Source organism: Saccostrea echinata, unplaced genomic scaffold, assembly GCF_033153115.1.
Source record: "Saccostrea echinata isolate AGI-Se365-2 ecotype Australia unplaced genomic scaffold, CSIRO_AGI_Sech_v1 ptg000054l, whole genome shotgun sequence".
NCBI lineage: Eukaryota > Metazoa > Mollusca > Bivalvia > Ostreida > Ostreidae > Saccostrea > Saccostrea echinata.
In genome coordinates this window covers 68,065,001-68,076,545 of record NW_026889803.1, presented here as the reverse complement: position 1 = coordinate 68,076,545, position 11,545 = coordinate 68,065,001, and the positions used below count along the sequence as shown (strand labels likewise).

The window sequence follows — 11,545 nt, the reverse complement described above, 5'->3', positions numbered from 1 at the left end:
AGCAAAAAATCACATTAACCTACTCGACTGTGTCCGTACATTTCACCTTTGTTTCCAGTTGAACATTTGCGGGACTAACTGGATCGAAAAGTAAAAAGGCGTCAGAATATTCCAGCCAGTAACAGATTACTTTTTAGGGTCCTGTTTGTTTAGAAAGACTCATGTAGTACATGACATATTCTTAAATTTCTCATGCCTTTGATCAGTTTTAATTAAGTTTGAGGGTTCATAACTGTCTGAAAATCCCTGATTTCCAATAAAAATTTAAGGGGCAACCACCGCCACGCCTTTCCCAGCTTTGAATTTGTCTGTTACCCTCTTTCGAAAATTTAAATATTCTAATGCAATGATTAATAAAAGCAAAGCCGCGAAGGTTGGAAATTAACGAGTTTTGTCAACACATGGACAATCAATCCTGGTTTTGATGATAACATTTTAACTGTAGTTTAAACCACTGCCATAAAGTGACTGGACCTTTTAAAAAGAAAAGTTGTTGAGTATTGACTAAGAATATGCATTTTTATCTCTTTACAGATTGATGCCACATTTTTTTTTAATGATGTCTGCGAGTTCCCCTTACTCATCCACATATGAGACAACAAACGCTAACAGAGCCTGTCGACTTCTTCTGGGTCCCTGCACGGACGAACTCCGAGATGTGTTGCGTCATCATGTCCCACCGCCATCATTGACGCAAATCCTGAAGATGAATAAACAAAGTCTGCCTCGTCTGACAGCAGCTCAGAAAGGTCTGAATTCACATGGACATGGAAATTATACTGGGAATTACAATGATATGGATATCACCCAATTGTACACTTTGTTAAGAAACATTTGTAATATACCACCACACTCCAATGGCTGGGGAAATGATCCAGATCCGAATGACAGATCTCTCTCTGCAAATATTGACCGAATTCGATCGGCCCGGAATCAGTGTGTTCACTCTTCCAGCCCTTCCTTGTCCAATGCTGACTTCACTTCTATCTGGTCCACCATCAGATCAGCAGTTGTGGATATGGACACCTTCCTCAATAATGGTAAAAAGTACGAGAAAGAAGTGGATTTTCTCCGACATGAAACAATGGATCCAGCAGGTGAAAAATATTACAGAGAACAACTGAGGAAACAAGTTGAAGAAGATCACCAAAAGGAGAAGGAAAACAGTAAAAGGATTGATGAATTGATAAGTAAGCTTAATGCTGTACTCAGATTACCTATTAGCTCACCCGAACCAAATTCATTTTGAAATTGACCTTTCTGAACAAAATTTGTCCCTTCTCTTAATGTTGTTGATGTTGAGGTCAGCATCTCACATTTTCATACCGTTTTGACTTACTTTTCTAGAAACAATGGGTTGGTTTTATCTGTTAAAGAAAAATGGATGATCTATTATACAAGAATGCAAAAAAAATTCTATGTAACCTTTTTTAAACTTGTATTTAAATTCCTCATAATCTGTTGTCTGAACATGTGTGTTTCAACGTTTCATCCGTTTTCTACTTAAGCACTAGTCCATGGCCAATTTTATCCAAACTTGATACAAAACATCCTTTGGAAAGGGGATGAAATATATGGAGATAACGAACAGTATTCAAGCTCAAAAGTCCATTAAACAATACAAAATAGGAGCAGAGCAAACACGGACCTCCAAAACATCAGAGGTGGGATCAGGTGCCATGGAGGAGTGAGCATCCTCTGCCGACCGGTCGCACCCGCGTGTGCTCCTTGTCATGATCGGGAAATAACGGAAAAATCCGTCGACAATTCAGTGTGTATATAATGGCCTTACAATTAGTATGAAAAACGTCAGTCAGCATTTGACTCAATGATAAATTGTATTTGCTGACAAGGACATTGTATCGACCATAGAACTTACTAAATGATGACTTTAAACGAGACTGCTGATATTCTTGTTTCATCAACTTGTTTGTCAATAATTTACCTCGTTTTAGAAATTATACATACGTTGAGCATGCTCTTGCGTATCGAATCAACTGAGAGATATAAACCCCGTATGCAGGTGATGAAGGTATATTGCTGCATAAGTAAGGGAAGATGACGATTGAAAAGTTAAAGTCATCACGTTTATCATAAAGCTTGGTTGTTAGTTTACTACTAGCGTCTTTTTCTAGTAAAATATCCAAATATGAAACAGATGTGTCAAACTCTGTGGTATCTTTTATTTCAAGCTCACTAGCTAGGATATATCGTATTGACATAAGAATGGAAATAACCATTGTAAATTGACAATACTTCATCGATATGTAAATGTGGAGGTGAAGGCCACAACAAGTGTTCATCCCATTCATGACCGGACCATTTCTTTGAAAAAAAAAATGAAGCAATTGATATTCATACTTAACACAGAGGTTACACAAGTGGATTGTGGTTATCAGATTTTATATCATAATCACTTGAACTAAGTTTATTTCCACATAGGCAACATAGTAGGTACTTAGAATGTATAATGCTTTTGCAAACAAAATTTTTGTAAAGCAGGGATTGTAAAAGCTTATCATTGACAGAAATCTTGATTATGATCTAAATAAATCCAATGACCCCAAAAAATATCATTTTGCTGACTCAAGACCACACAGACTATAATATAGCAAAGTTCTTGTCATTAACAAACACGTAAAAAAGCAAACATGCAAAGAAGAATTATGGAAATACTAGATACAAAAAGTAATGGCCAGCGGATATCAAAACTATATGTAAAAACATCTGAAAAACACTGAGTTAATGGGGTTTGGCAATGTGAACTTTCTGTGAAAGTCTATAGAGATTGGGTTTAGTAGAGTGTTAATCATAACCTCTTTCAGAACAGCTCTACTTTGATTCCTTTTTCTTTTCAGCAATAATGATATCTTCCGTTCCCAAGAATTTGAAAGGTAAGTAGGAGTCAAACAATGAAAAAAGTGAAGATAACGAACAGTGATCGATCTCAAAAAGAAGCTCTAAACACTGCACACAGATGAGTTCAGATTTCAAGGTATTTTTATACAGTGATCTGTCCTTTGAAGCAAGATAATATAAACAAAAATCTACAGCAAATGACACAATCTGAAGTAGATTAAGGTATTCTTTACATTACACTACACACTACACAGAGCTGAAGTCCCGAGTATATTATTTGCATGAAATATGAAGATAACGAATAGCATTCAATCTCCTAGTCCGTTTAAACAATACAAATCTGGAGCAGAGCGAACACAGGCTCCAAAAACTTCAGAGGCGGGATAAGGTGCCATGGAGGAGTAAGCATCCCCTGTCGACAGGTCACACCTGCCATGTGCTTCTTGTCATGATCAGGTAGACTAAAAAATCCGTAGAAAATTCGGTGTGTAAATAATGGCCTAACAATAAGTATGAAAAACGTCAGTGAGCATTTGACCTAATGATGATTGATTATATTTGCTGATAAGGTCATTGTATCGACCATAGAACTGATGACTTCAAACGAGACTTTTGATATCCTTGTTTCATCAACTTGTTGGTAAATATCTTGCCTCGTTTTAAAAAATTGATCGTACGTAGAACATGCTCTTGCGTATCGAATCAACTCAGAGACATAATTAAACCCCATATGCAGGAGATAAGGGTATATTGCTACATGTATATAAGTAAGGGAAGATGAAGATAGAGAAGTTTAAGTCATCACGTTTATCATAAAGTTTTGTTGTTAGGTTACCATTAACGTCTTTTTCCAGTAAATCATCCAAAAATTAATCAGATGTGTCATGTGTCACACTATGTGGTTTCATATGAAATATTGTTAATTGATGATATGTCGTCGATATATCTAAATGTCGAGTTAAAGGCCACAACAAGCGTTTTTTTCCTTCTCAATTAGAAGTTTTTGAATAAATTCTGCATCTTATGAATACAAACATAGGTCTGCTAATAACGGGGCACAGTTGGTATCAAATTAAAATAAACAATGGTGATTTACATTCAGTAATACTTCATTGTCTTTCAGTATTTTTCCTGGGTAAGTATGGCATGCACCATATGTTGAAAATGATCTAGATAAGCACATATTATATGAAACAATTTATTCAAAGTCCAGAAACCTTTTTTTCATTTGCATTTAGAGCTTCCTTGACTCGCGCATTACAGAATTAAATGTTGATAGCACAACAAAAAAATTCAAGCCTTTCTTTAATGGTGTTTACATAAACAGAGTAATATCTTTTTAGTGAATGATCATCGTGTATGAATTATAGTCATATGCGTAATCACTGAATTGCATACTGAGCATAACTCACCTTTACTTATATACTTTCAAGTGTTTGAAGAATTTTAGACTTCAGCTTTAGCAAAATCTAGTACATGTACTTTGATAGTCCTGAACGTGTTTCTTTCAGATTGACATAACATTGGTTGTCAATTTACAAAAAAAAGACCTAATTCATTAAGTTTCCTTTCAGAGAAATATAATATGGAAATAAAAAATTGGAAATGTGCAGACAACCTTTATCATGAAACACACAGCTTTCCTTCAATGATGGAGAAAGTGAGGAGACAACCATATATTACGTTTGTGGGTAGCCCAGGGTCTGGAAAATCAGCTACGGCTCGTCACATCGCCCTCAAACTCCAGGAGGAAGGGTATGAAGTTTTACCAATTAAAGACATCAGTAAAATAGAGGAGTATTGTGACTCACGACATCCTCAAGTCTTTGTCATTGATGATGTATTGGGTGTCTTTGGTCTTGACGAAAGAAAATTACCTTTGTTGAGAAATTATGAACAAACAATAACAAAACCTTGCATGGATAAATCTAAAATTCTTATGACGTGTAGACAGGCTGTGTACAATGAAGCGTTACCCTACAAATCATATTTAATCAAGGATGAAAGTGTGATTAAGTTGCACAGCTCTGAAAATGCATTAGATGACAATGATAAGAAACTGATTCTGGAGATGTATGGCTTGGATTCTGAATCATTGTCACCTTCATTGACATCAGCCTATCATATGTTTCCTCTTCTTTGCAAGCTGTTTTCAAAGGAAGCAAGATTCCAAAAACTTGGTTCGAGTTTTTTCACGAAACCAGTTGAATCTATTATCAATGAACTTAATGAGATGCAGGCAAATAACAAACTACATTATGCTGCATTAGTTTTATGCATGTTGAATGAAAAACTGTCTGAAAATATTCTCGAACATCAGAAAACCGATATTTTCAATGAAATGAAAAACTGTGTGTTAGAAAACCTAAACCTGTTGACTGCCACTGATACATTCAAGCTTGTAGATGCATTGTCGGCAATGGAGGGGACATACACAAAACAGAGTGGCACAGAGTTTACATTTATACATGACTCCATGTATGAAATATGTGCTTATCATTATGGTAAACAATTTCCTGACCAGGTGTTGCTATATTTGAAAAGTGATTATGTTGCCAATTATGTGAAACCTCAGAAATGTGAAAAAGAAAATGTGAAGAAAAGGGAAGAGAAAGAGAATATTTTTCACTCAAATGAGAACAATGAGACAAGTGATGGAAATAATGTTGAATGTATAAGTGAATCTTTTGATCTGTGTATAAGGTTAAGTGAGGATCGATACCGACTGTTAGCTGAGAGGTTGTACAGAGACATAGAGAAAATGGAGCTGTATGATGTGTTTATGAATGATGCTCTAAAACATCCCCAGGTCTGTCAGGCTTTTATTGATGTGTTGAAGGAAAAGAAATACGAAGATTTAAGATCTTTATTTCTGCACAGGCAGAAAAATGTACATAATGTAATGGGAAAAAATAGATTTGATTTGAAAGAAGTTAGTGGAAAAGATGAGAAGTTCATGTATATAGAGATAGATCTGTTCATACACAAAATGTTTCTGTATGATCTGTTGGCGGATGAGAGACTTGTGAATGGTCATTTAATATGCAATGTGAGAGTGATTAGCTGGGTGATTTATTACGGTCACCATAAGATCCTACAATTCATTACAGAACAAACTCAGCAACACAGAGAGACACAGTCTAAAGTATTTCACAACGGCATAATGCGAACTATAAAATCATCTTTTCAGCGTGGATCTTCATCTCTTTTCAAGCTTTTCAATGGAGAGGAAAGGTGGAGAGAGGAAGCACGTCTATTGCTTTTGGGTTGTCATAGTGGTGATCTAGAGACTGTGAAAACACTACTTCAGTATGTCAGTAGAGAAGAAACCATCACTACGCAACACCCCGATTTCATGAATACGCCACTGACAGCTGCGTGTAAAGCTGGATGTGCGAGTGTGGTGGAGGAACTCTTGAATTTCAAGTCTGATGTAAATCAACAGGATCAAGAGAAGAAAACACCACTGATAGTTGCTTGTGAAGGTGGACACGCAAGTATTGTGGAGAAGCTTTTGGAGGTAGGAGTTCTTGTCAATAAACCTTATGATACTGATACTCCACTAATGGCTGCATGCAAAGGAGGACATGCAAGTATCGTGGAGAAGCTTTTGGAGGCTGGTGCTTCTGTCAATACATCTTGTTTTAGTGATGCGCCACTCTTAGCTGCATGCAGAGAAGGACATGTGAGTATTGTAGAGAAGCTGGTGAAGGTGGGGGCTGATGTCAATATACGTGGTAGTGAAGGTGATACACCACTAATAGCTGCGTGTAAAAGGGGAGATGCGAGTATTGTGGAGAAGTTATTGAAAGGGAGAACTATAAATTTCAGGAATATTCAATCTAATTTTTTCCCAGATTTGAATATTTTATATTATTATGAAGCCCGCTGCACCAAACTAGATGATGGTCTTTTAATAACTTTGTTTGTTGCATTAATTCATAACAAACATGACGTAGTAAAATTATTGATTCGGAAAGAAAATAGCAGAAGTGAAAATAAAGGCAATCTTTATCTCTTTTATATTTTGCTTATGCTAAGGCATGCTGATGTTAGAATGGATTTACGCGATGATGTAGTAATTGGAGAGGGACGAGTGTGGACTCTGAATGAGCTTGGATACTTGTGGGAAATTATATATAAAGGAGACTGTGATGTACTGAGCCACCTATTACGTATTGGGATGCAGGTCAACCATTTACTGCTAGTAAATGGAGTCTGGACCTCTGGCGTCAGATCTCTGCTATGTTTATTAATTAATAAAGGATTTGTCTTGAACAGAGAAGAAAAGATACAGATCTTACTAGAAGCGGGGGCGGACGTCAATGTCTCTATGTTGGAAGAGGTTCAAAAACCTAGATATATATTACCTGTAAATAGGATGATGATAGATAAGATAAAGAAACATATCAGAAGACATTCTGTATAAAACTGGTAGATGTCTTGATTGTAAGAGAGTGATAAAGAAACATGTCAGAAGACAATCTGTATAAAACTGATAGATGTCTACATTGTAAGAGAGTGATAACGAAACATGTCAGAAGACAATCTGTTGTAAGAGAGTGATAAAGAAAAATGTCAAACTGATAGATTTCAAGATTGTAAGAGAGTGCCAAGAGGCCCATGGACCACATCGCTCACCAGCACACCGTCTAGGAAGAAGCAGAAGTTCAGTATTGAACGGGGGGGGGGGGGGGCAAACTTAAATTTACACTACCTCAGGATGCTTCCTTATCAATATTACTAATCATGTCTTTGCTGTTTTTAAACAGAAGAATTTTTTCCTTTGTATTCCTATATATATGTAAAACGATCGCTCATTGTGACTCCACCCTACCCACCCTTAATTTGAACAAATTTGAATCTACATTACCTGAGGATGCTTCTATAATAATATGACTTATCATGGCTTTGCTGTTCTTGAGCAGAAGATATTTTAAAGATGATTCCTATATATTCTTATGCAAAACTTTGACCCTCTGTTGTGCTCCCCCATCCCCTGTGGGGTCATAATTTGAACAAACTTTATTGTACAATACCTAAGGTTGCTTCTGTATAAATATGAGTAATAAAGGCTTTGTTGTTCTTGAGAAGAAGATTTCAAAGGTATTTCCTATGTAACGTGTATGATCAGGTTCTTACAAGGGATATATAGGTTTTCCTTTTACTCTGTCTGAATTAATGATTGGAATGATTATTAAGACAGCTCTGTCTGAGAGTATATCACGCATAATTATCTGATATTAATTTAAAGCACTTTACAGTACAAAAGGGTTTACCAAGAGAAAGTTTCAAAATTGTAATTAACTAAGCAGTAATTAATTAATAACGATTCCATTGAAGTCTATGGGGACAAGCGATTTTTTTAAAAATAAAAATTCAAATAATAAGAATATGAATAAATACTGTGGATTAAATTGATTGAACTAAATTTTTTAAAACACTAGAAATAGACTGACCATTGAAAACGATTTTTTTTACCGGATAAGTTTTTTTTTAAATTGATTTTTTTATTAATTAAAAACAGAGGGAAATAACTCTTACCAAAATTCAAGATCATAAATTAGGATAGATCCAACTCTTACATGCTAATAGTAATAAATGGGAATTATGTCTAAATATACTGAGTATTCAACACCTACACATCTGTTTATGTATTCAATTTCATTGAATCTGTTGCTATAAGGGATGGAATACCTTAACTTTTTTTGCTGATTCAGCATCCAGCTTCTTCAGCTAGCTTCTGAATGTCTGACTTTCCCAAAGCTTTGCCTTACATACCCTTTGGTTTGGCTGGTCCATTCCCAGGGTTGTGGGGTCATTCCATTAGTTGTAGTCTTCAATAAAGAAACATGTCAGAAGACATTCTGTATAAAACTGATAGATGTCTACATTGTAAGAGAGTGATAAAGAAACATGTCAGAAGACTGATGGATGTTTTGTTTGTAAGAGAGTGAATGTCAGAAGATAAATGTCTAAAATGTAAGTCGAGTTATGTATGAGATTGAAAAAAAAAACATGTCAGAAGACAAAAGAATTCCATATTGTAGGGTTATCTGACCATCAATACAAGTTGTATCAATGGATTTCATTTTTTAATTCTTTACTTTTATATATTCGCTATACAACAAGACATTATTTCTTCTTGTGATTTTTTAATTACAAATAAAATGTCACATACTATTCCAAAATTATATTTGTTATTTTATTGAAAGAGTCTGATTGTATAAAATAGTTTATTTTTTATATCTGTTAATTGTGTTGATATAATTAAGAAATTGAGAATACATTTAGTCATGGTGTAATACATAATAATGCACATCCAACCTAGTGAGCTCTTCACAACTATCACGGGGCATCTGAGAATGTTCTATCCCAACCCTTTTGCTCAGTGTTCGAAATAAATTTCATAATCTTCAAACAGAAGTTATCTATTTAAAAGATTTTAAGAAAAAAAAAATCTCTTGTGATTTTTTCAATTCTGGAACCTCACGCTTAGTATGTGTCGATAATAGTACAAGGTCATCATCAATAATTTATTACTCAAGTTTGAGTTGTGTTCCAATTATAAGTTCAAATTTATGATCTAGTCAAAATCTCGTTGCTTAATGACCTTGACCCATGCCTGTGAGTCATATGAATGTGCCAGAGATATCCTGGAAACCATTTCACTATATCTCATTGCCCATTGACCTTAACAGCAAATGGTCATGATTATATATTCAAGCATATGCACGGACAACAAAGTGATATGACCTCAAAATCTATAGGGGTGTAATGGTACATATTGTCGTTCTGTACATATTGTCATCGGCGACAATATGTACCTACCCTCACTGCACATACTGTTGTCCATCTGTACATACTGTTGTCGGCTGAAAAAATTAAACATGTACATATTGTCGCCGACAACATTATGTGCCTACCCTCACTGCACATATTGTCGCCTCACAGTTAGAGTTGCTTAGGGGTTATTTTTGTAATTTTATGAATGAAATTGGTATGAATATCACACAGACGTATCTCTTGGGCTGTTTCGTGCTGCATGATTGTGACAGTACATATTGTCGTCTTAAACATATTGTTGCCGGCGACATTGTGTTCCTCGCATAATTGCACATATTGTCGTCCGTCGGTATATACTGTTGCAGGATGTACATATTGTCGCCGGCAACAAGATTTGCGTACCCTTACTGCACATATTGAGATAATGATGATGATAATAATGATGAAGATGATGATCATAATGATGAGGAATGTTAAGGAAGCTAGATTGCGCAAATTGTACATACATGTACTGATATCTTTAATATGAAATATTTATCGAAATTGCTTCCTTATCTTGCTTTAACTCTAAAATAAAATAAAATACACGGATACCCAGTGCATTAAAAGTTTAAACCAATTCTATATAACTTCTATACAAGCAGGGGCGATGAAGATCATGATCTAAACAATTTACTACCTAGGTTACTTCCGTTTGTTTCCCAAATTTCATCTTCTCTGGTCCAGTTGTTCTTAAAAGGAAGACTTTGGAAGTTTTCCTTATGTATTTCAATGTAAAAATTTGATTCCCTATTGTGTCCCTTCCTACACCCCCCCCCCCCCCCCCCCCGGGAACCATGATCTGAACAATTTACAATCATCTACACTTCCTTAGGAAGCTTCCAAGTAAGCTTTTCTGGCACAGTGGTCTTTGAGAAGAATTTTTAAAAGATTTAAAAGATTTTTCCAATATTTTTTCGGTGTTGAACTTTCATCCCCTTTTGTGGCCCCACCCTAACCCCTGGTGTCATGATCTGAACAATTTACAATCTACGCCACTCAGGAAGCTTTCATCTAAATTTCATCTCTTCTGGTCTGGCAGTTCTTCAGAAGAAGATTTTAAATCACTTTCCCTCTATATTTCAACATAAAACTTTTATTCTATATGGTGCCCCACCCTACCCCGGGGACCATGATTTGAACAATTTAGAATAAACACTACTTCAAGATGCTTTCACTTAATTTTCATCTTATTTGGTCCAGTGGTTCTTAGAAAAAAACATTTTGTCTATATACATGTTATTTCAATAACAAAATTTTATTCCATATTCTGGCATTTACCCCCAGGGGCCATGATTTGAACAATTCAAAATCTACATTACCTAAGGTAGCTTCCAATTTAATTTCAGTTTTTCTAGCCCAATGGTTCTAGAGAAGAAGATTTTTTTAATGTCTTTTCAATGACTCTACCCTATATTCCCCTTTTCTTGATTTTCTTTTTGTTTAAAATTTGCCTGTTGAGAAGAAGTTGAAAAAGTTTACAGTGATCAGAATCAAAAGCTCACTTGAGCTTTCAGCTCAGATGAGCTAAAATGTGGACCTCCAACCACAATTGTATCGTTTCATGTATAAGAAAACACAAAAATATTATCTAATTAGTTATTAATACTGAGGACAAAAAATAACATCGAAATATATATAATAAGAAAAAAAATTCCTGATTTATAAGTTAAATCAAGAATTCTCTATTTTTGTATATCATAGTCGTGAAAAATCGATCCCGGACACAATTTTCTGACCAAAAAGTTGTTTTCCCTAGAGTATTGCGAGTAATGCCATCTCTCCCTCAGTGCGTGTGTCAATCTCTCTCTCTCTCTATTAACGACCCTAGTAAATATTCGTCAAAACAATATATCGACGA

At 35.3% G+C, this 11,545-nt stretch overlaps 1 protein-coding gene across 1 annotated transcript; it reads left to right on the top strand.

Moving 5' to 3' along the window:
* The first annotated feature begins 559 nt into the window (after positions 1–559).
* LOC133205130 (uncharacterized) lies at positions 560–7,522 on the top strand. The gene is made up of 2 exons (XM_061340872.1): positions 560–1,190; positions 4,404–7,522. Exons 1-2 carry the CDS (start codon positions 560–562, stop codon positions 7,286–7,288), a joined length of 3,516 nt encoding a protein of 1,171 aa, XP_061196856.1. The 3' UTR covers positions 7,289–7,522.
* Positions 7,523–11,545: the final 4,023 nt, after the last annotated feature.